This window comes from Patagioenas fasciata, chromosome 7 (assembly GCF_037038585.1).
Source record: "Patagioenas fasciata isolate bPatFas1 chromosome 7, bPatFas1.hap1, whole genome shotgun sequence".
In the NCBI taxonomy this organism is placed as follows: Eukaryota; Metazoa; Chordata; class Aves; order Columbiformes; family Columbidae; genus Patagioenas; species Patagioenas fasciata.
The window spans coordinates 24,628,601-24,654,308 of record NC_092526.1 but is presented as its reverse complement, the minus strand read 5'-3'; the positions used below and the strand labels follow the sequence as shown (position 1 = coordinate 24,654,308).

Here is a 25,708-nt window from a genome sequence, read left to right as displayed (position 1 = left end):
GATACTTAGTTCAAAAAGTAAAAATGAACAAGTAAGAAATACAAAATTAAAATCTCATCTGGTGTGCTAATAACAAAACGTATAAATGTGGGGCAAGGTATAATGAATGCAATTCATTTCCTCACATGGAAGAATGACCTCCATAACTCACTGGAGACTCTGCCACTCATGACTTATGGATCATTCCTTTTCTGGTGAAAATAAATTTTGCTGCACTGTCGTCTATAGCCATGTATTTTTTTTCTCTCTGTGTAAATTCAAAAAATGGGGCAATGTAATCCTCTGTTTCCTTACATTATGTTCAAAACAGATATCCCCCGATTGTTTTAAATCACATGCTTTTTTATTGAGTGAAATATGCTATATTTCTTTCACATATTCTATTACAAGACTTTTGATTAAATAAAATGTTGCATTTATTTTTGAGATATTGCTACTGTTAATAAATTCCTTAAGCGGCTTTCATGCATTTACAGCATAGGTTAAACCTTTGAGTTTAATCAAAGCTTGTGTTATGCTAAAGAATATTTATTACAGTATCAATTTTATAATATAAAACTATAAATATAAAAGTTGTTTTACTTAGCCATGAATGTTTTCTCTAGATTGAAACTTGACACGTCATGTTGTCAGTTACAAACCTATTTTTAATCCCTTTTTTAAAAATAGACCTTGATTATTATTTGTCATATATGAGCAATGTTTAAAAACTAATAAGAGACGACACTATTTTTTAGAGAATGTGCTCTGCCTGTGTAGCAGCTACTGAAACTAAAAAAAGCAATGTCAGTAGAAATCAGAAGAATCTCATCATATTCAAGTTACTCTGTACACCAGTGGATTCTACACAAAAGGAATCTTTTTTCCTCATATTTGATCATCTTTTCTGATATGTAAACTTTGAGCAAAATTATAAAGATTTTGTAGCAGGTCCTGCACTTTCTCAGTTCCCACTGAAATGCATTCCCGAGCCCCTGGGGGAGTCTGGCTCCCTGTACTGCCTAAATATTAATTGTGGCCACGTTTCAGACGATGAAAACAGAGGCTATTTGGATTTGAATGTCCATTTATTTAAGTAGAATTTGTGGTCCTCAGGGTGAACAGCAGAGTTTTCACATGGTTTTGCAGCAAATGACTGGCATTTCTGAGTGGGCTATAGGTTCCTACCAGGTAAGGCCATCACTCCCACTGATACTCACTGTCTTTGGATCACTTAACCCTCTCCTTGCCAGTGGGTGAAATGATGCCCCATTGGAAATCAGTGGAATTGAGGATTTCTTACACACTGCTAGTGTTCAGCCTTGGCTTGGTCCTCCAGTGTAAATGTGTTTTATGTTCCTTTTATACAATTTCCTTTCATACTAACAAGATTGTGTGGCTAATTGAGGAGTGTCATTGGAGCCTGGCACTGTGGAAAGACAAATGTTATGATTTTCCAGCTCAGCTACTCATTCTTGCAGGCAGTAGGCCTTATGCTTCTGAAGAGCTGAAGAACCAGGTTGTTTCTGCCGTGGGTAAGAAGCACAGAACCAGAGAGGTGGTGCCCCACGCTGGCTCCAGCACCTCCTGCAAACAGGATCTGTTCAGGATGCCCGAGGTTCGCAGGAACAGCAGTGTTTCTTTTCTGACATAAGGCAGGAACACTGCCATGGCAGGTATCCGTGAGAAGAAGTATAGTGGCAAAAAAAATGTTTCTAGGATCAGCAATCTCATTCACACAGGTGTATCTGGTCTGGGCTACTCACGGAGAATTTCAGTACATCAGTTTCCAAAGTTGTCTCCTAAATTCAAGCGGGTATCTGCAGCAGAAATGTGCCATTTGAGACATTTCCTCTTTAATCACGCCGCTTCATTTAATGTGTCCCAGATAACACATCTCTTAATAGTTTGTAATAGTTCCACAGAGTATATTTTAGCTGGATTCTTTTGTAAGTCTTTTAACATCTCAGCTATCTCAGACAGTAGGGGTTGACTAAGATGGTCACTTCAGGATGGAGGAAATCTGCCTAAGTACTTCTCTGAACAATAAATCAAAATGGAATCAGTTTTGGTTTGTATTCTTCTGATATGAAATTCCAGTTCCTGTATTAGTGTGTAGTTATTGGTGTTTGTTTTCAGCTCTTTTTGCTTTTCATGCCTTCTGGGTAGTGGGGAAATGGCATGCTGCAAATGCAACAGAGATAACAACAGATCGCTCCAAGGATGTTATCTATTCTGCTAACCATCTAACATACAGCAGGGAATCTAATATGACAAGCATTTATCTTCTCCTTACTGAAACATTCACGGTATCAAAACAAAGTTGACTGTTGCTCAATAGACTAACATTACTTATCCCTTTTGCTACTGATAGTTACAGCTGCTATTTTTTTTCTGTCCTCAGACTGCAGGATTTCAGGAGATTCTAACAGAAATTGAAATTTTAGCTTTGATTGTGGGATGCTTATGTCATGACCTTGACCACAGGGGAACCAACAATGCCTTCCAAGCCAAGTAAGTTTTCTAATTCTTATTACTTTAATTTGTTTTTCTTCCACAGAAGAGCAAAAGGTGACTGGGATAAAAAATGAAGCATTAATTTCAGGCCTCCTAGGCCAAGGCCAAGTGTTCCTATTCTTGAATGTAGCAAGGGACTATCCATCTTTATCGTTCTCTGTTCTTCTGGGTAATTGCTGGCTTGTCCTTTGTATCGGGCTGTTGAACTGACACCGCATATTGAAATGTGATGCCAAAACCTGATGCTCTTTTCGGGCTCAGGTATTGTTGTTTCTGGTATTCAACCTAGGAAACACTGAAACAGTCTATCTGGGTTGTTCTTGCTGGCTGGAATGCATGACATTAAGCAAAACCTTGTTCAACTATTAAGAAGAAAAGGAAATAAGTAAAACTGAAATAATGCTTTCACAAAAACTTTCACAACAGTATAGCAAGCATACTTAAAATAATTCCAGGCTTACAAAGTATGAAATGGTTGCCACAATTCTGGAGCTCTGATGGATGTTGTCCACATCGGGTGGCTGGAGTAGTTGCCTGACCCCATACCCATCAGTTGTGGAACACACAGGGTCCCTTCTCTCTTGCAATGCTTCCCCCTGGCCTGCCCCCCATGCCAGGGCACACAGAGACTGTTGGGCGACATGCTGCAGTGGGCAGGGCTGGGCTGGTCACCCCTGCCGTGGTCAGTGCCCACCAGAACATGAAGCTCAAAGGCAGATTCTTCCAACACCTGTGTGAAATCTTGATCTCCAGATTGTTTTCAATTCTAAAAATTAATTTTATTCTATTAAAATGCTTAGGACCTGATTCAGCAGCCTTGACTTGCACATATTTTTACTGTCCAGGCTGCTGCTCTCAGACACAGTGAGGCAGAAGCAGGTTTGTGGAAGGTTTGAGGGCACTTCTGTGATGGTAAGGGCACCCCCTTGACCAAGGTCAAATTCTTTCCGAAATCTGTGTTTCCAGAGAATAGGCAGGGATAACAGGAAATGTCCCCTGACAACATCCTGGCCAAGCTGTGAAATACAGCTGTCAGACACAGAGACTCCTCCAAATCCTGTGTTGTTTTCTCAACTCCCCAGGTTCTCTGCAATCAGAGTAAGAGACTTTGAGGCTCTGTTGTCCTGCAGATCCCAGCATGCATTGGCAGCTTTGTCTGTTCTGCATTACTGCTAATTCTTCAGCGTGATGGGGAGGTAGTCAAATGATTGTCCAAAGAAAGACAGGCTCATGTTGTGTTAGCCTGTTTTCCACTACATTTTGCAGAAGTACTCTGCTGCTGCAGTGCGTGTGTGCACGGGCTGCTGCATTTCTGGGAGTGAGTTGCCTCAGTGAACATTACTCACGCTGATGTTTCTGATATTCACTGAGCTGCCATTTCCTGAGCTATTGGTGTTGCTATACAGTCTGAATGAAACAATGACACTGTCTGGATCTTCAATCACCATAGCAAGGAAAATCAATTGCAGTGCTCAACAGGCAGAGCTCATGGTGCAAAGGTTACCAAGCACCACTAGATGCCTTTTTGCAGCTGAATCTTGAAGTGAATCAAAAAAGACGAGACAAATGGGAAGGAAGCTCAGCTGATTGATGTTTATGTTCCTAATTTACAAAAACGAGACCTAAGATTTACATCCTGACCGTTTTAGGCTCTGATTAAGTTAACCACTTCCCCACTGTAACATTACACAACAATTGCTCTTATGCAGAGGGACAGCTGAGTTAAAGGTAGAGGTTCCAGCATTACACTGCTATCACTTATACTTGGTGTTTGACAACGGAGTACAAAGAGGAGGGTGCCATTTTATGACTCCATAAAGAAATTGCTGAAGACATTTAACAAAAGACAAACATTACCACACATGTATAAAACATCCCCGAAAACAGAAGCTGTGGGTTTCATAACAACAGCTATGATTTATTCCTCTAACTTGACATAAATTGAAGCATCATATTTTCCTGGTTTATCTTCAGTATCCAATACTGCTGTTCTGTGTGATGAAAGTTCAATAGGTATATGATGGAGGCAATATCACAGTTGCCCGAAATGGCTCTGTTATTTATCTCAGCACAATGTTCTCTAGGGATGATGTTTCCTGGACATCCTTCTCTCTAATATAGCTGCTTCTGATAATTAAATATCAGTATAGTGCAGTTTTACAGTATATGCTCCTAGGAGACTCTTTCTGTTTGTCTCTAGCATAATCTCTCATTCTCACTTCTTTGGAAAGAAAACCCATCTTGTTGCTTCAGGCTGGGTCCCAGAAGTAAAGTAATGGTGAGGAGTGACTATTCTGACAATTCAGTCTCATTCTCTGCACCCCTCAACATTCCACAATTTCATCATTATATTTTGTAGACTTTTGTTCTTTAAACTTAGAAAGCCCACCTGCTCTGTTCATTTTGAAGCTCATTTTGTTTTAGACAAGAAACATGATGAGAAAATACATTCTAAGGAGATGCTTAACTTTACTTTCATATCCACTGCTCTCACTTGTGGATTTTTGTTTACCCTAGTATTTTTTTAAGGCCATGATTTTACAGAGAAAGCCTCACTGCCTTTGCAGTTGTTTTTTTGTTGTTGTGTTTTGGTTTCTTTTAAAGAGTTTGTAATCATCCATCGTAAGCCATTGTGTTTACATCTACTAAGAATTAAAAATAAAAGGTAGTAGCAGAACAGCCAGTCCTAGCTCAAGGACATTACTGTTTGTCCTTACAGCACAGTGGTGCGCCTGTGCTGTTGCACCACTGACACACTTTGAAAGTTGCATTACAAAATTTAATGTAGTTCTAGGAAAATCTTTAGTCAGCTGATGATATTTAGCAAGATCTGGAACATAAATGCCTTGTATCTGGCTTTAAATTAGTATTTTGATCTTGTCAACTTAAGTATGGTTGCTGAAGTGGAGAAGGGAGACTGTGGCTACATGCTTTCGTTCCTAAATTGTCTCTGAAACCTGCTTCGTAAGCAGATGATCAGTATTTGTTGACTCTGTGTGTTCTGTTTCAGGAGCGGATCAGCCTTAGCTCAGCTCTACGGCACCTCTGCTACCTTGGAGCACCACCATTTCAATCATGCTGTCATGATTCTCCAAAGTGAGGTACAAAAGCATGGCTATTAATCTCACTGTAAGCTGTTGGGCAGTTTCAGCTGGGAAAGGGAATACCACACACGGTACCTTTTTGATGCCCTCTCCTTGAGGAATTATTTATTGGTTACCACAAAGGTCACAACTAGCACAAAATTAAACAACTATAAATGCTGATCATAGAGCCCAGAGATTATATTTGTCTCAATCAGCCAGGGGCAAGGAGGAACAAATCCTAATCACATTGTCAGCTTTTCTCAGTCTTCTTACGTGTATACTGCTCCATGGCTTCTAGGTATATGAAACAGGCTCTTCCCTTTCCCCACAGGTGTTGCATTCAGAGTATCACAGTCATCTTTTACTGGACCAATTTGACTGCTTTGACAGGTTTTCTGTAAGCAGTATTTTTATGATGGTTTTGCATAACTTTACTAAATGATTTTTCTTTTTAAGCAGTAGTAATGTGCTGCTCGAAGTATACTAGTTGCTTTGCAGATACCTATAAAGACATAGTTATTGCCTAAAATATCTTATGCATAATGGTGTGCAGCATGCGCCACCCGAGATGCAGTAAATGAGAAAAGTAGAAGGATGAACACTCAATTCTTGCAAAGCAATGGATGTATTTTCTTAATTTACACGTATAGGTTGTTACAAAGTGCATTCAGTATATATAAAAGCAAAAATGTTCATGCAGCACAACTGCAGATCATATGCTGATCTGCAGTAATTTCTGAAGAGCGTCTGGTAATTTCCTGTGATCATAGAAAAATGGGAACAGGGTGATGGCTTTACCTCTTTGTACAGTGCCACAGAGATTCATTATGGAACTGTGGCTTCAGTGTTCAGGTTCTTGACATTACATTTAAAAAGTAGATACAGGAAAGGAGAGCACCAGCATGAAATTTAAACAGCTCAATCTGTTTGGCTTAGCCTAGCTTATCTAAAAGGTGATACTAGGAATTTAATGGCTCCTTGTACTACCAGGGAAAGACATATGAAAAAGCAGCATTTGAAAGTTAAACAGACTGATTCAGAACAGGGTATGTTTGGGTTTTTTTCTAAACCAATGAGACTGTTCAGCCTCTGGAACAATCTTCCCAGGGCAAGAGTGATTTCTCTAGTTCCTGAAAACTTCATCATGACTGAATGCCTCTCTGAAGACAGGCTCAAGACATGGAAAAAACTCTGTGGAAGTTTATAGCCCATGTCAGTCTAGATGCTCTTCTTTATCTTTTCCAGCTTAAAAATAATTAAATTTATGAAAAAAACGTACTTGTTTCCTTGGAATCTACTCCAGCTTGTTTCAGAGATGTAAAATGTTACTTGAAATGCAAGTCCTCCCCTTTGATCGTTTAGGCAAATTCTTCAGGTCCCCATTTCTAGACCAGAAAGAAAATTAATCTTACAGGATTTTTACCCACTAGATATTGTTTGTTAATGGAACAAACACCACTTAGTTTGGAATAAATGCAGATTTGGATTGTTCAGCCTACTTAAAGATAAACCACCTTTCACCAGCTGAGCAGTGCTGGTGAATCTCAAATAGGATGAAATTAGATTATATCCTATCCAATAATGTTCATATTCTCTTCTGTCATTGCTGTCTAGAAGGAAACATAGTATATTGTATTATTTCTTTAGATTTTTATACTTGTTGGACAAAGGAGCTATTTATCCTTTACTCTTGACACGATAAACTCATTGTAAGTGATCTTGTGCTTTATAGTGACATAGGTTTATACACCATGAAACACGTCAGAAAGGCAACAGATATTATAGAATAACAGATGACTTGGTAAATTACCTCCTTGTAAGGACTGTTATTTCCTGGTACATTTTGCTTTATTTTACTTTGAGTGCTTTAGTTTAAAAATTGTTTTTTGTAAATAAGCTTTAGATTCTCAAATCCTTCTCAATATTAAGCTGAAAAGAAACAATAATTTCATTTTCACAGAGAAGACCATCTTTTATGCATGGCATATTATTTTTTTTCAGTCCAAGAATTAGCTGATCTGTTAAAAAAATGCCATCCCTACCTCCAGACCTTATATTCTTTATGTCCTCAGACCATCGTGGTTATATCAATCCAGTTGCTGGAAAAATCTTGGTTTTAAGGGCATTTTAATCTTCCTAAGCAGCAGATGGCAGTGCATACTGAATGTGTGCATTACAGTGCTAAATATCACCAAAATAAGACTGTTTAGCAAGAACCTATTTCTATAGGTGATTAGGAAAAAAGTGTTGTACTTTCATTTATGTTAATTTAGTTATATGTGTCTAATGTCACAAAAAACACTTATATTTAGGATTTTCTATTAATTTTGTTTCTTTCAGCTTATTTTCTCTAGGATTTCATAGAGAAGTTATAAGATCTCCGTCCCTCCTAGTTGTCAGAAATTCAGTGACAAAAAGACCTTCCTGCTCTCAAATAGCAATATTAAATAATTTGTTTCCTTTCATTCTGGCCGCGGAGCACCTTTCAAATTCTTAATCCATGATCCCCTCGAAAGTAGCCTATTGGGCTTATAAAGGGCATTTAAACTGCATAAAGTTGTGGTTCTTTAGCCCGCATAGGGAATGCTGCTATACACTGTAAGACAACGCAGTAACGGGCAGAGTGAGCAAATGGGCTGTTTTGAATGAAACTCTGATTTAATGTCTCTGACTGCTCTAACAGCAGTTTGTGTGCCTGCAAGCAGCAGCACAGATAAATCTATTAGGAGCACAACTCAAAAGCTGCAATGCACAGCTCCCCAAACATTTAATAAGAGGAAAGATTGAGATGTATCCATAGTTTTTCCCCATAAACTGAGTCTGTGCAGGGTCAGAGCAAGGAGTAAATCTTTACTGAAGAGGCCATAATTTCAGCAGAGTTTAGAAAAACAACCCAGGTGCTTGATTACAGTCGTCAACTCTTCCACCCCGATGTAATCTCAGCAGTATTAACATTATTATTTTGTTGTAGTTTTGCCATGAATCAGAAAAGGCCTCTGTTACAGGGAAACAGTAGACTTAAAGAGTTAGAAAGCCTTTTAAAAAACTATATTGATTCCTAGCCCTTTACCTCTTTTATCTCTTTCATTATAGGGTCACAACATCTTTGCTAATTTGTCCTCTAAGGACTACAGTGACCTTATGCAGCTTCTAAAGCAATCGATATTGGCAACAGACCTCACTCTGTATTTTGAGTAAGTATTGGCGTTTCTGGTATTTGACAAATGAAAATTCGAAGAACGTACTCTAATGACCTATTAAATACCAATAAGGATATATAATATGAGAAATCAGTGTTTAGTTATGGTTGAAGAGATTTAGTTTAATACTTAGTATATCTCAGGCTAATAGAAATATCTCAAGTGTCCAAGTAAGTTTTGCTTTAATGTGTAACATGTCTGTATCAACAAAAAGCAAGTGAAATCCTAGGCTTATAGTCCAAAGTGATCCCAGGAATCAGTTACAGCTCAGTCCCATAATTCTTCTGTCCCCTCTGTGATAATTTCTTCAGGCATGTAGAAAATCCATGACATTTTAGAATTATTTTCCACCATTTCAGAGCTTCTAAATGTGTATACTGAAAAACACTATATTTTGTTACAGACCCAGTTGCAGAGGTAATGAAAGCATACACCTTGGTTCTTTGAAGGCAAATTCTCCCAGTTTGCATACGATGAGAATAAGTCTTAAAAAGCTTAACTCGAGAGAAGCATAATAGGATCTCTCACATCCAGTTTTTGTCCTTTCCCTTGTTTGCAAATCAAATCTCTAAGTAACCTTCAAGTTGGTGCTATATTATGTTTTTCAAATACTATTCATTATTACCAAGCTTTTCCCAGTGAGATGTGTGGGAGCATGTGTGTAGTTGGAGGAGTCGTGGTGTCACCATCACATCGTGCTGTTGACGTCGCCGTCTCCGGCACATGCCTGGGTCTGACTGACAGGGAGAAGCGCTGTTGGACATGCAGTTCCAGCGTACTGCCTTCCCAGCCTTTCATATTTCATCCTTAGGAATTTTTGTTTGATGTCCATTAGCATCCTGTCCCGTACTGTGCTTGGGTAGCATTTAGTAATGTTTTTCTCAGGGTGATATACCTGGATTCCACCCCTCCTTTGTACTGATGGTTGATAGCAAACCAAGTTTCTAGAAAACTTCAGGCAAAGTCTTTACCCTGAAATTGTTCAACTATCTATATCAACATTGTATCTTTAGCTGTTAATTGTAAAAAATCCTAGCTGGGGTTTTGCGATGTTGTTTTGTCTTTTTTCCCTCAGTATTTGCTCACTGTGCCAAGGGCTGTTTCTAAACAGTCCTGACAGTAGCCAACACTGATATTGTTTGTTTCCTGAAAGTGTATTCTCAGCATAGTTTTATTAAGAAAGGGTTTTAATTAATAGTTTTATTATACATAACTTCTAAAGATTAGTCCTTGAAGAAATTCGTGCTTCCCAACATGAAAACCCTGAGCAGGACACTCTTTGAGTAGCTGTCTGTTCGGATCCCTTGATATCTGGGGGGCTGGTGTGGCAGGGGAAGCTGCTGACAGGTCTAAGTGAGATACGGGGACCACAGGGATGTTGTCAGTATGAGTTCTTCTGTGTCACCACAAATAGCAAGTGCTGCAGAAACGTTTTGTGCCGTCAAGGCAGAGGCGAGTGGAAGGGGCGGGTGGGCAGCTGCCCTGGCCGGGAGGGAGCCCAGGCCCAGCATGATGGAGCTCTCTTCTCCGCCTGCCTTAGCTTGAGAAACTACACGGTCCAGTTGTCTTTCTAGTTTTAATGCAGGGAAATAACGTCCAAAAAGGGACATCAGCTGAATTTCAAGATTATTCTTCCCTGCTTGCATAATTGATTTTTATGTGCTACACGAATCAGAAAACTTTCAGAAAACGAGGCCTCTCTACTCAGAAGCCTGCAAATAAGTTATCTTTTCCTCTTGTGTTATTAGGATTCATTAATCAGGTAGTTGTTATGCTACTTTACTTCCAAAAGTGCCTGAAAATCACTCCCTGGAAACACTGATGATTTACAGTTCTTAAAGTCACCTTCTGTGAACAGATGTTTCTGCACAAGTACCTAACTTGTTTTTTTTTTCAGTTTGCTATGCCTTCGATATTTTTGTAGAGAAGGAAATTCTCATATCAGTATTCTTAGAATACCTAAACCTAATGATCACAAAGTCCAACTAGCAAAACAGCAACAAAACTCCAGGCAGAGCAAGGCTTTACGACCTACTCAAGGCACTACTTTTCTACAAACAAACAAAAAGATGCCTTTCAGTAAAAGATCAGACAAAAAATATACTTGATTTCAGTGGATAATTCCAGATAATGATGTTTGTAGATAATACAACAAACAAAAGTGTAGAACCAAAATAAGGTTTATGGAAATTCACTCAAATGATGTCTTGAGTCACTGGGCTGTAGAGCAACTGGATTTGCTATATATAGCGAGACAACTTTCCCTTCCAGGCAAAATACAAACAGTGTCAATGTTACTCAAAGACATTGTAAAATTGTTGTCATTCTGTTTATTTCTGAAATCCTGGTGTATTGTGTTTGCTTAATAATAGCAAATCTCTTTGTTTTAGATACCATGCATAAGCAACTGGTAGGAAACACTAAATTGTTTCCTTATATGTGCTGCTTTCCTCAGGGTGACACTTTCCTACACTAGAAATTCTCTGTGAAGTTCGACTACTACTTCTGGATCCATTAAAATGGATTTCAAAGAAAATTCTTATTTTAAAGTTTTCAGATTAACATAAGGCCTTGAGACTCAGATTTTCAGTTACTGTTTATGGATCTCTATGTTTTACATTTGAATGTTTGAGGCTTCTTGGATGTAATCTTCCTGCACCTTCAGCTTTAAACATTCTTGCCTGTTTTCTGTCCAGTAACATATTGTAGCCATTTAAGAATTGCTCAGGATATCCAATATGTCAAAAGGAAATCACTACCAAATTTTACACTGAAATGCAGGATGCAAAAATCCACTGCTTACTCTCTTAACAGAATATATAGTTGTTGATGAGCTGCTCAGGATTAGGCTGGTTTAAGGTTTATGTGCCAACTACTATTGGCGTTAAAATTTTCATCATTGCAATATTTGTTTCCACTGGGGCCATGATGCTATGACTGTGTGAAAGAACTGAATTTTCTTTTCTGCATGCGTGACTTTGCATTGTCCCAGCAAATTACGAAACCTGAAACCCTTTTATTTCTTATTTCATGAAACATAAGGGATTAGATATCATCACATTGTCCTTGTATCTCCCTGCTCTAGTTGCTGTCATGAAATCCATTCTAGAAAAGGCTGATAGTAGGAGTGACTGGTCTATAATGCATGGCTGTCAGGAACCAGAATAATGCAACATGCTCCATGTAAAGTTCTGTCCATTGATCAAGGGCAATGTTCCTGGAAGTGTGCATCTCCTCGTGTGTAGAACCTATACTGCCCGCTGTCAGGTAGTATTGTGCTTTCAACAATAACTGTTCAAAATTTCTGTCTAGCTGAGGTAAATGTAGAAAATAAAAGGCTTTGCAAACTCTCTCCTGTTGGGGAATCTAAGTATATTTCCACCTGACAAAGAGACAGCACAGCCTCCCATGAGAGGGGGCACTGGACTGTCACTCAGAACACAAGTATTTGCTTTCCAGGTTAATATGTTGTGTCACCCTGGGCAAGTTGTTACATATTTTTATATCTCAACTTCTGCTGTATCTGGAGCAGGATCTGTCTCATATTGTAGTGTACACTGCGTGCCATAAGAGCTGCTCAGAGTCTCAGTGCCATAAAAAATCACAGACTACGATCACTCAGAATTTTGGTACTTAAAGGCAACAGACAAGCATTAACATGTTCTGGCTCATGTTTTGTCCATCTCTGAGGACACAGGTAAAATATTGCACAAGACAAAGCACAGGACCACGCACAGGGACCTAGTTTCTAGTCAATAAGAACTACTAACTTGAGACATCTGCAGCTCCTGTGTCTCATTGTTCTGTTCTGTGTGCTGGAAACAACAGGAATTGCACATCTCTGAAAAACCCTTCGGGATCCAGAAGTAAAAAATTATTTTGCAAGCACAAGTAGACAGAAGCGTGTATCTGTTTCAGGGGTGTTTCTATTGTCTGTCTGTCCTCTGCTGCAGCTGAACATTTCATGCTTCCATGGAAGACTGAACATTTTGGTACCATTTATTTCCTTATCTGCAGAGACCATAAATACAATATTGCTTTTACTAGACAGCTCTGACATTGATAACAGACATTTATAGAACATGTTCGGAAATTAGTATGCTTCGCTTAAATGGACTGTCAGTGTAACGACTTTAACAATAATACATGAGGCGCAATGGTTTCGTATCATCCAGAGAACTGTGCTTCCACTGCAGTGCTGCCCTCCAAGTGTCTTGTTTCCTTCTCTGATAATCTGTTTTGTTCCAGGAGAAGGACCGAGTTTTTTGAACTTGTCGGTAAAGGTGGTTATGATTGGAATATAAAAAACCACCGAGAAATATTTCGGTGAGCACTACTATTTCTTGCTTTCTGGTTATTTTAAAGTGTACCCATATTTGTGTAAGGAATTTCAGATATCATGGAGTGAAGACGTAGAGTAATAAGAGAAAGTAGCTTGTTTAAAACATACGATCCATGATGTAAAATATATGGTATGATTTCTAAACATTACCAAACAGCAGGGTTGTAATCAGCGTGACCTCACCTTCTCCATTCCTGTTCTGCCTTCACACTCTGCCACATTTTCTTCCCTTTCTCCCAGCCCCGCCAGTTACCACTCAGCCCTTCTGCTCTTTCTCCAGAAAGCATCAATATTCTGCCTCAGAGCACAAAGGTCTTTCTTGTCTGTTCCCTCCTCCTCTCAGCTGCTTTCTTTCAGTGGCCATGCTTCTCTCTGCTCTCCTAGTCTGTACCTGGGAATTTGCAGATGCACAGTACTCTTTCAGCCCTCACAAATGCTCTGAGCTTGCATCCTGTTGAAAACCTCAGACATTGTGCGTGGTTTGAGTACACTATGCTTTTGAGACAATAAAATGTGTGCATTTTCATATGCATGCCTGATTATGTCTCATTTTATCTGAAATTTCATTAAAATTCTTTTTCCTTTTGGTCTCTTGACCAAAATATCAGTCATTTTCTATTTTCCATGTCATTTCACCCATTCCTAATTTTAGATCCAGGCAATATATTTGATGCTTCATTTTCAGTGTCCTTGTTCTTCAATTAAACTTTCTTAGACTTTTATCTGCATCATGTACTGTACATAAACGCTTTCTACAGCTGAATGGTTTCTTTCTCCTAATGCATATAAAACATGGTTGTAGCTAGGTATTAAACTACAGCGGAACAGTATAGCTCATAGTAAATCTTATATTTTTATTGTAGATGAGCAGTAGAAACTGCTTAAACAGTGTCTGGGATGCCTCCTGTGATTATAGGTTCTCCTGCTACAGCAGTCACTTGCAAATAGGCATATAAATTAATCCAGTTTGCAGGTGTTGTTATGTAATAATATCCTTACCTAAATCATGTGAAGCACATGTTTTCTATTATATTATAGGTATTCATGTAAGTAGTGTTAGAAGTATTGCAAAATTAGCAGTTATTCCATTGCAATATCATTTCTTTTCTAGTGTACAATGCACAATACCAAAATTCATCATCTGATGACCTGCAACACATTAGGCTTCCTAGGCTCAATTGTGATGTAAAAGCCATGCCGATGGCTGAGATTTCAAACATGTCATTCTTTTGGGGAGGAAAAGAAGGTGCCAAGGCTGACATTTTATATATGTATTATTTATTTATGCACCCAAAGCAGAGTTATGTAGAAATCCAACAAAGCTTTATTCAGCTGGTATTGTTCATTTCTGGTTTTCAGATCAATGCTAATGACAGCCTGTGACCTTGGAGCTGTGACCAAACCGTGGGAGATTTCAAGACAGGCAAGTCATGATTAATAGCAGGGCTGGGAGGAGGCGGGACTGGCAGGACAATATTCCCAGGGCCCTGGCTTACAAGGAACCAAAACCGGAATCAATTTACAGTGGTATTAATGCTATAAAAAAAATAGCAGGGGGTTTCTCCAAAAAATGGTTTATTGCATAATCTTTCCATGTACACATGCTGGTGAACAGCGTGTAGGTACCTGAAGAGATCTGGCTTTACAACCTCTCCTCTTATTAACCTTTTAAATCCATATAAAAAAATTGATGGATTAAGAAAAAAAAAAAAAAAAGTGTTAGCATAAGCTGTGCTTTCTTGTTTTGTCCCAAAGTCTTCCTTGGCAGTGGCAGAATCTTCCCTAAATCAAAAATACTGGCAGATGATCTGCAAACTTTGATTAACATAAAATCTTCAGAATATACAATAAGGAAAATGTGTTCATCTTCTCAACACTGATAGAAAAAACTGCAGGTGTAGTGTAGAGTCTCTTTTAGCATCCTGTACTTAGAAACAAACAAATTTCAAGCTCCTGCACCTGAGTAGGTCCTTTCAAAATATACATAAAACTTGGGTCCAGCATTAGCAAACAATTAGAATGTGAGAAAGCAAGCTGCCCCAAAAGCCTTGTCCTTTGCCACGTCATTTTCCCTCTTCTAGGCATCTTTCCTTACTCAGCATCCATCTTTAATATCTCCTGTATCCATGCTTATAAATCCTCTGTCCTTTACTGAGGCCCAGAACAAGCTGGTAGAAGGCAGGCTGGGCAGGAGTTTGGAGGAATATACAGCATCAAGAAGTGAATAGGAAATAGCCCAGCACAGCTGAGTGTGGCTGAGCACCTGGAGAGAGAGTTGGATTGGCTTAACAGCAAAGTGGTGGAACAAAGAAGAGAAGCTGGACGAGAGATTTAGTGAGGCAGAAGCAGCCAGATGTCTTGGAAAAGGACAAGGAAGCAAGAGAAGCTGAAAGGGACCTAAAAATGTTACACACACATTAACTTAGTAAAAACACATTTATGTGGTGAGGCCTTCAGCTCAGCTTGCACTTTTGTCAGACTATCTTTTTTTCTTTTATAAGCAGGCTATGGCAATAGTCCTTCTAAAGCTGTTGCTCTACTTGGCCAGAATACAGCCACCTCACATGGAAATCAGAGAGGTTGCTCATATTCTGCAGAGGGAAAATGAGTCACAAGATTTTTCAGTGCCACCAGCCACAGCTGTGGTGTGAGAAATTCCTCCTCATTTTTCCTCTTTAACCCAGTTAGCGTCTCCATTGTCTTTAACAGCCAAAATGTCAGGTAGGGTCTGTTTCCCATGCTGTTAATCTTCATGCTGTGATGCTGAATTAGTGCTGAAGTCTCTGGCAAACTGGTTTTTTTATCCTTATCACTCTTGAGGTCTGCAGGTGAAAACTCCCCTGCAGCCTAGTGTACAGGTTTACTTTATATTGAAAAATCCAGTCTGGGATTGATTGAAACATTACTTGGGTGAGCAGAGAGGCTAATAAGTCCACAGAGGGAAAACAGGGAATAGCTGGACCTCAACTGTACTAAAAGGAAAACACCTTGAAAAGGGAGGGAGAAAGAGACTAAAATATATTAATCAGAAGGAATAAAGGCTACATGCAAGAAGGCAAAATTCAGGAAGAGAAGATAGAAACGGACAAGAGGGAAAGTGACACAAGGAGAACAGGATCAGAATAGCAGTGAGAGACAGTGGTAAGACTACGTCTTGATTATATTTATACAATACACTTGGCAAACCCTTAATTGCTGCTAAGTTGTTAAATTATTCCTCTCTCTGGAGTATTGATCCAGAATTTTATTAGTGCACTGGGATCATATACATTGCAAAGTCCTAAACTGTGTGATAGCCTGGCTCAAGATTTAAGAGTACTTTATAACATCACTTCACCTACTTCCAATTTATTTTGGTACTCCTTATTTCAACTCTAACAAGCTTAGGATTTGTGAATATTAGCTACCATGCAGTTGCTAGGGCAAGAAATTTTGAGATTTTATGAAGTGCAGGTTCTGTCCTTAGTTCATGCTCTTGTGTCTTGGTGTTATGAAATCACTTCCCACCTTAAAAACAATAAGCAGGTGTGACAGGAGTTTTAAGGACTGTATGACATCTTCAGATTAGTTTCCTTTTTTTTTTGCATCTGAAATGTCACACGTGCCTGCCTTCAAAGCCCCACATATGAGAAGAGGACAGTACGTAAAGGCTACTTACTATATGAGGATTGCTCACTGACTTTCCTAAAACTCCTGTTATTTCCATAACTGATTTTGGTTTTAAATCTTGTGTTTTTCTGAGAAGCACAAACCTCTGCTGTGAATAGAACATCCTCATTCATGTAAGTCAGAAAAACGCATTCCAACTTCCAACCCACCAGTTTGGTTCTGATTCAATATGATAATCAGAATCTGAGTTCATATTCAGATCCTATAGTGATGATAGTCATGGGGAAAAAAGCCTTCATGATTTCACATTAAATTAAGACAACAGAGGTCATTGGCTGTTTTTGATAAGTGAAGTTGTTTATATAGGGTAACAGCCTGTAAATACCCAGAGAGCTCTTGCACATTTTACAAAGCATTTTTACAGACACAGTCATGGATCTCAACAAGATGCTATAATGTTCTGTTCTGTTCTTAATAGTTGAGTAACTTGCATATATCTGCACTGAGTGCTACCTTGACATTGCAATGTGATCCCCCTGTCAGCTCCCCATCAGGAAGGGGCGAGTGTGTCAACTGTTGGTTATGGCTCTTTATACCGCTCTATGTCCAGTCCTGAAAACTATGCAAACATGTGCCATCAGTCATATACATGGGGCTATTAACTTCTTTACAGTTAAGCACTGTTAAGGCTGAACTCATGGTCTGAGCAAGAACTAATTACCCTAAAAATTATGTAGCCAGAAACCTAATCTTTATCATGGTTTATATTTTAGGCGGCTGAGCTGGTAACCAGTGAGTTCTTTGAACAAGGAGACAGAGAAAGATCTGAACTCAAACTCACCCCTTCAGTAAGTTTTTATAGCTTCTGAAATAGTTATTAACTTGAATAGGGTAAGAGAATATAATTGGGTTCATTCAGAAAAACTAACTGAATTTTGTATGTAAAGAAAAATTTTGAAATTGATAAAGGCTCTGCCCAATAAGAACATGCATTTAGAGCCATATAGGAAGGTTCTTCATTCAACTCATTTCCTTTTGCATTGAGTCTTTTCTCCATTTTCTGTACCTATTCCCAAGGTTTTTCTAAGCAACAGGTATTGGCTTTAATATACAGTATTCAAATAAAAAAATCAACAGCTACTTATGAAAATCAAAATTGTCAGATCTACTTTATGCTGCAGCTACCTGTTTTACTTGATGTATCAAATGCTGAAAAGCATTTGTATAGGTATATAACTAAATATAATACTGTTATTTAAAGAATAAATTGGTATTGAGTGGAATACAGGCAGATGGATATGAAGTGTCAAACAAGAACTGAGAAAAAAGGTTCCATAAAGATTTTTGAAGAGAAAGTGTTACATAAGTTAAATACCTCAAAATGTTGACAAGCCATTATCTGGAGGCAACAGGAGAAGGGGAACAGAAAGTATTCTAAAGAATTCAACTTAGAAGCAATTCACAAATATGCTTATGCTTCCAGAAATAAGAAGATCATTCCAGTGGCCCAGACTTGTTCTCTGACAATACTCACACATGAGCCTGTGGTAATGGAATGAAGTCAATGAAATTAAAAAGTTTGTAGTAAATAGTGCTCAGATATAATAAATGGCTTTTCACTTAGTGTACAGAGGTTGGGACATTAACGGATTTCTCCCTATAGTAGTTGTGTGTACATCTTCTCAAAAAAAAATGGTAGCTATAGTCCACAGTTTGGTCTCAGACCAAATCTAGGCCTGAAAAACTGCAACTGCCATTCCATAAAATATGGATATAATGTAACTACTCCTATATTTATACAGTCCTAAAATTACTTTCAGCCCTTTGAAGGCAACCGCGAGGCTGATGTGGCCCCCGGTGAAAATGTGTTTGACGTCCCTGCTCTAGAAGGTAAAGAAGGAAAGTAAGTTTTCTCAGGAGACGTCAACTTTGAGGAGATGGCCCCAGAATAAGAACAGACTTTACATAGGAAAACAAACAAACAAACAAACAAACAGAGAGTTAAAAAAAAAAAAAAAAGGCATTCAGTAAATGGTGCAGATGGGTCACTAGAAGAAGGATTAAAATTCTGTAGGCGGAAAGCTGATGGACCCAAGTAATCTCAGGCAGAGTATGGAGGAAACTCAACTCACATTCAGACTCTGCAGAACTCAGTTTCTTCCATCTCCGTTCAGCCAATAATTGAGCCTCTTAAACATCAGCTTTGACCTCTATAACTTCTTCTGCAGTGAGCAGTGAATTAGGCTGCTTCTAGAGGAACAAACTGGTAACTGCTTTATGTACAATGAATGTTGGTTCCTCACCCTTTGGATTCACAGGCACGGCTGGTTCTGCAGAAAGGGTCTGTAACTGGGAGGGAGGGAGCCCAGATCCATCACTGGTCATTTTGTAGAGCTGGAAAAGCCCATGTGAGAAAAGGGGAATTTCTGCTCCAAGGTATCTATCTACTTTACATTTCTACAGGAGGTTTCTTACCAGATCAGCTCCAACTGTGGAGCATTTACTTTACATCACAGAATTATAAAATTCAAATACATTCATCCTACAAATTTCAAAACAGAATTGAAAATAAACATTTTATTTTTCATGCCAGACAAAGCAGTAGGAAGACTGCTGCAAAGATTGATTATGGTTTACAAAATGTTCTGGTTGTGACAATTTGATCATAGCTCCAAAGTGCTGGATGATGTGTCTATAAAATACTCTAGTGTAATAAAGCATGACAGTTTTGTTCCCTTCTCAATTCAGGCCATTTTTGATCGGAACAGGAAAGATGAACTACCCAGGTTGCAGCTCGAGTGGATTGATAGCATCTGCATGCCATTGTATGAGGTAATTTTTACTTACTGTTCCGGTAGAGTCCAGAGAAGATTGTTCTTGCCTCTCTAGGGACAAAGAGTTAGCTTACATTGCAGCCTTAAAGGCTATTTGAATTCTTGTATTTCTTTGACTTTACCAAAAGCCTGAATTCTATGCAGAAATCTTCAGATTCACTAGAGGTGGTAATATATGTACATATAATTCTTCTCCAAGTTCTGAAAGCTGATACGGCAACTGTTTATTTTATCATGTTTGAGACAAACTGATTCTCATCATGTCATGGTGTGGAGCGCTCTGCAGAGAGGTGCTGCTCTCAAACCTGTCCGAATAGCTGTGACCCAAAGGGAAGCTCAAGGCTGAGCCTTTGCACTTCATTCTGGCTCTTTTCCAAACTGCTAAGGGGCACTCTAGGCCAAGCCTTTAAGGTCAGTGACAAACAACTTATGGTTTAACATGTGTGCTGTTTAACCTGGAGTTTACTCATCTAATCATGTTTCTACAGACTGCTTGGGTGCTTGCTATAAGGTGTATAAGCTCTCAATTACTACTATATTAAGACTATAGATGATCAGAATAATGCTTCTCTCTTTATGGATTAAATCAGCTTCAGAATTTGACTTGTGTAACATAAGCTTCACCTTTTAAACTTTTTCCCTCTTATCTGTATAAAAAGCAGAGCTACAAGAGCAGGATGATAAATGGAAAATAACACTGTAGAAACTTAATCATCGATAACTATGTCAGCCAGTCTTCCTCCTACTCACTGAAACCACACAGACTGCCTTAAGTCAGTAAAGATTGCCAGTTTGGCCACTGATCTCTGAGAAAACATGGGGATGTTCTCACTTAGCTTTTTGGGGGAACTGCAACAAGTTCTCCCTGTTGCCACTGCATCCAAAACTGCCTCACATCTCCAAGCAGTGGTCAGTGGTCATAAAAAGCCAAGAGCTGGGAAGCAGGTACCAGCTCCCATGTTAACGCTGAACTGATGAACTTGTGTCTGAAAGCAGCTTCCCTACAAAAATGGATTGGCAGTTCGTTTTCATTTTATAGACCAGATACATCACCAGTAGCATATGAGGTAAGAAGGATGATGTGGTTCCCCTGCCCTCTATACCTTGTGCCATCTGAGGCTGCCACTGTGGCAATAATGAAGTGACTGCCCAGCGGCAAAGGCAGCTCCTGTTGTGTGACATGGACAACTTGTGTGAACAGCAATATGGGCTGCTGCTTTGCCAGCAGATTCTGTCCCTTTCTTAGGTCAGTCTTTTTCATTATGAAATAAACTAAAGCTACAGCTTCCAAACAATTAAGGCAAAGCAAGCACAGAAGAAGAATATAAACCTGTATTTTTTAAAATACCAAGATCATTTTGGACCATAGCAGGGGGAAAAACTGACCTTGGACAAAAACTCTTTAAAAATAATGTTCCTTTCAATATAATAGTTCATATTATACTAGAATGCATATTGTACCAGAATTCATGATTTGTAACAGCATCTGTAATACAAAAATGTACAATAAAGCAGGAAGAGTTGATAATCAGCCCATCCTCTGCATGAGAAGACTACATCTGAGCACTAAAGCTCTGGTTAGTTAGCTCCATCTTAGCAGGAGATCTCTGAGGAATATATTCACATCTGATTTCCCTGCTTTCTGCTGTCTTTGCATCATGCTGTGCAGCTATTAGCCTGCTGCTCAACAACTTAAAAAAGAGACACCATCAAACCTGGAAGTCATAGCAGCACCAGCCTTAGGGGTAAACAGAAAACTTGATGTCATAGTATCACACTGCGGGAGATTCTCTCTTCAATGTGAAAGCCAAGTTTTAATTTTCATATCCAGCTTAATCAAACCTCAGTACACAGATCACATCAGCAGTGTATTCAGGCATTGTAAATCCTCTGTTTAGGGCTGGCTGAACACCACAACTATGGCCAAGTCCTAGATTTCTTTATTTTTTCTTTCCAAATACATTCTTTAAAATTCTAGCCATTGTAATATGTTGTAGGGGCTGCATGTAGGGATAGAATGGGTTACATCATTACAAATGCAACATGAAGAGGTGGAGTGGCAGCTGACAAATTAATAAAATCTTAACAGTCCCTATAGAGCTCACTAGCATAGTGCTAATTAAAAAAGGTATGTTTGAAATAAACATTTGACACTCATTTTGATACAGAAATCACAACATTAAACCATAGAGAACAAATCAAGGCTTTTGCATGTAGTTTTTTTCCATGCTAGTGATTAGAAGTCCTGGATCCATGTGGGCAGATCCCAGCCTCCAGCACCCTGAAGGGAGATCTGTGGGGAGTGCGTGTGTTTGCACCAACGCAGTTGCAACAGCAGGACCTAATGCTGTGCTCTGTTTTATTTGACACCTGCACAGTAGAGATGGTCCCAGCAACCATGGGAATGCTGGCAACTCCTGTTAAAGTGAGGAGATCACCAGAGCCACCTGAAAATTTCTTTGCTCAAAGTAGTTCCCCAGACTAGGCTATTCTTGGCAGCTGTGCATGTCTGAAGTATGCAATACAGAAGGAACTTCACAGCCCAAATTTCCAGGAGGGGTCTGACACCACCTCAGTGCCACTGACAGTACTATAACAAACCATATCTTCTCCACAGTCAAAGCTTACAAGCCAGGCTACATACCAGAGTGCCCACAAGGAATGTTCCATACTTGAAAACAATATATAAATTTTGCCAAGCATTTTAGAAAGTTATGGCTTTCCTAGGCTTATTTTTTTTCATCCATTGTGAAACATTCTTTGGGATTTCTGGAGAGTTGGCTCTACCTCCTCCTCATGCATCTCCTCAGCTCTCTGCATTTCCTTAAGGCAGCTCAAGACAACCCACTTTGAGGTGCAGTTCTCCCAAGTAAAGGATAATGAAATCCCCTTTGTTGGAGGATGTGTATCACATCTCTCTGCTTACCTGGCTAGAATTGTTTTCTGTGTTTGGCTCCTTTTTGTGAGAAGGTTTACAAGTGACTAGCAAACCCTCAAAATGTGTGCATCTTCTCTTAGTAATCCTCTTGGACTGTCCCTTGGAATGCCTGTCCAAACCAGAAGAAAGGTCAAAGATATACAAAACACACTACATCATAACCTAACATGGAGCTTGAAGCTAAATATAGATAAGTAATGATAGGTGGGGATAGAAAAAAAGACGACACAGGAATTACACACAGCTAGATTTTCCATATCCAAGTGTCTAAATCCAAAACCTTTTTGTGTTTGCTCCGTAAGCCTGACTCTGCTCTTAGAACAAGGTAACCACGGCTCTGCTGCCTTGCACTCTCCCACATCTGCTGCTCAGTGTGGGAGTTAGGCCACCTCCAATTTCAAAATACCTTAGTAATCAAATCTGGTTCCTTCACACTGTGGATCAAAGGTTTGTGAAGATAAAAGCTTCCCAATTTTTTGTTCATTGCTTTTTATTACACTTGGGACATTATAATTTTATTGAATTTACTTTTTTGTTACTGTAGTGATCACTGATCGGAGTATTTTTATGTGACAGTGGAGTTTTTGCCTTGAGTAGCAGAACAGCCATCCATTTACTCTGAAGCTCTGATTTTAGGGGCTTTAGTCACGCTTTACTGCATCACATTTGCTCTTCATTCAAAAATGCCAGCAAGAAAAGAGCTCATCAGTACAGATGAGAAACAAGGTTATTAGAATAATAATTTATAAGGAAAAATAAATGTTTTTGAACTGTAGAGCATTTCAAATCTACTAATGTAGCTTCAGTATGAAGTAATCATCTCCCTCCCCTCTTTTTTTTGTTTTTGGTAGAATGTTCTATAAAGGAGAAGCACATGCAGCTAAAGCAGAAAAATCTAAGACTACCCACTAAAAATAAAGCACTGTGGCTACACCGGCAGCTGTGTTCACCACATAAAGGATTCTGTACCTATTTGGTCATATATGCTCATGCAAGGAGAAACATAATTTTGATCGTTAAGACAAATTACCTCTCTGACCCTCCAGTAAAGAGATGCTAAGAGTTTCAACAACAACAGAATTATCTTCTTGGCTCTGTGGTTTGTGTGTACCTAAGACAGGATCAGTCACAGATTTTTCCCAACTCAGATTAGATTTCTCTGCAGGGAGCGGACAAAGTGGGAGAGTGAAGATTTTATTCTTTTTAATCATTTTTTTTTCTCACAAACAACATCAAAGCTTCAGTGATTCAGATCAAACAAAAGACACCAACAGAAGCCCAGCTCTGTTCACAGCATTGTTAGGCAGAGACAGCAACACCATGAATAGCAGGGCCAAAGGCCATGCACTCTGCTGCTGGGCAGATAAATACAGAGTCAGGTAGTCAGTGACAATGACAGCAGCTATTTAAATTTAAGGGAGATGTCTTTGTGGAAGATAAAGAAGCTCACAGCTTTTACAACTTATGCGTGCCTGAGATTGCCCTGCTCACCTCTACCTTGGTGCTCCATTGAACTGCTCCATTTTAGTGCTATTTTTAGTGCTATTCAAGATTTTCTTGGGTATTGAGAGCTTTACACATATAATAGTATCTACAGACGGGAATCTGCATTACTCCATCTGAGATTCTAGGGGGAATCTGGGAAGAGTAGAAACATGTATGTTTAGCCTAGCAAGTAATTAAAATGTTTTGAACGGAATGTGGAGGGACAGATTCCTTCTTTATCACATTGTCTGACGTACTTAGAAAGAAATCTAATCACTCTGTCTACAACTACAAGAGCTCTGATATGCCTGTCTTCCTACAGAAGATAATATCTGGCCTTGTAATTAAATCTATCTTTAGATTATGATGATGTAGCTGTAAAAGCTACATTCTGCTTGTAAGCACATATTAAAAGCAGAGGGTATCATAAATGGTAGTGCCTCTACAAAACATAGGAAAAAATACACAGAAGTCTCCAATAACCATGGCTACCTCAATGCTTTAACTTCTCCAGTTCCAGTTGACTTTGACGCCTGAATTGAAAGTGCATGTGCACAAACAGTGGTTTTTTTCTTTTTTGAAAGTGCATGCTCTAGTTATAATTACAAGGCAGGAGATTAAACTTTAATGCTTCTTTGCAGAGAAGGAGGAAAGGGTGTGCTTTAAGAATCATGCTTATATTTGTCTTGATTCAGCCCTTCCTCAGGTGCCCCTTCTATTCCTTTTCCTCATTCCTTCAATTACAATTTTGCATAAGGAAATATTGTATAAGAAATTCAGGGTTTGGATCATTCTACTTGTCCAGAATGGACTGTGGGGGATGGCTTAGTCCTCACTCGAGCAAGCGTCACTGGATAAAGCCAAAACAATGATTGCTTCCTTCTGAAGTTTCTGTACTCTGAAAAACTTTAAAGATTCTTTAATAAGGAAGGGTTTATCTGCACAAACATTTTGGAAATGGCTTGTTTTACCACCATTCACCCATACCTGGGATTGTTGGTATGAAAGTCAGAGCACTGCTGTTCTATTTAAAGCTTGCAACTAGTCAGGGGGCAGGGATAGCACTGGGTAGTGAGCTGTCCACTGTGAGCAATACATAGACGTTCCCTGAAATACATTCATGAGTTGTTGAGAAGTGTTTTAACAAAAAAAAAAAAAAAATCAAGAAGGGGAATCAGGACTAAGCTATTCGGAAAAAATGCATTCACAGGAAGCAATTTGATCAGCTCTGTGCAATTCTCATTGAAATCAGCTTTTTCTTTGTAGTAGAAAAGGAGGGTAACTTTCAATAGATCCTAACAAATGCCATAAAGAGGCATGCTTTCGGCAAGGCTTATTTCTGACATTTGATTTGGACACAGAGAGTGAGAGATAATTCATCTATGCTTCCTGGGACTGCCGGGCTGACTTGGATTAGTAAGGCAGATAGGCTCAGGCTGCCTTATGTGACACACCAAGGATTTAGGCTGCACAGACGTCAGCAGATCAAATTAGCCCTACTTTGTGTTGAAATCCAGGGGGTAATTTTATCCAAGGAAGAGCAGGTGAAACCTGTTCTGCTGTGTTTGTAAGAAATTTGCTTCAGAGGAAACTTAATCAGGCCAAATGCCAGTACTGGGGGGAGTTGGTAGGAAGGATTACATTAGGAATAAGGGTTTGTCCCAGAGAAAGGAGGTTTTGGCACTGCAGAAGGATCTTTCTGTAGCCTTGAAACAGAA

General features: G+C 39.1%; 1 protein-coding gene across 1 annotated transcript in view; it reads left to right on the top strand.

The window, feature by feature from the left end:
• PDE11A (phosphodiesterase 11A) overlaps positions 1-25,708 on the top strand; it is a 138,048-nt gene that overhangs the window by 100,624 nt on the left and 11,716 nt on the right. Inside the window, exons 13-19 of the mRNA XM_065841191.2 lie at positions 2,384-2,493; positions 5,507-5,597; positions 8,676-8,776; positions 13,031-13,108; positions 14,484-14,547; positions 17,507-17,581; positions 19,482-19,565. Of these exons, the coding sequence (XP_065697263.1) occupies positions 2,384-2,493; positions 5,507-5,597; positions 8,676-8,776; positions 13,031-13,108; positions 14,484-14,547; positions 17,507-17,581; positions 19,482-19,565 (603 nt within the window). The remainder of the gene's footprint in view (positions 1-2,383; positions 2,494-5,506; positions 5,598-8,675; positions 8,777-13,030; positions 13,109-14,483; positions 14,548-17,506; positions 17,582-19,481; positions 19,566-25,708) is intronic.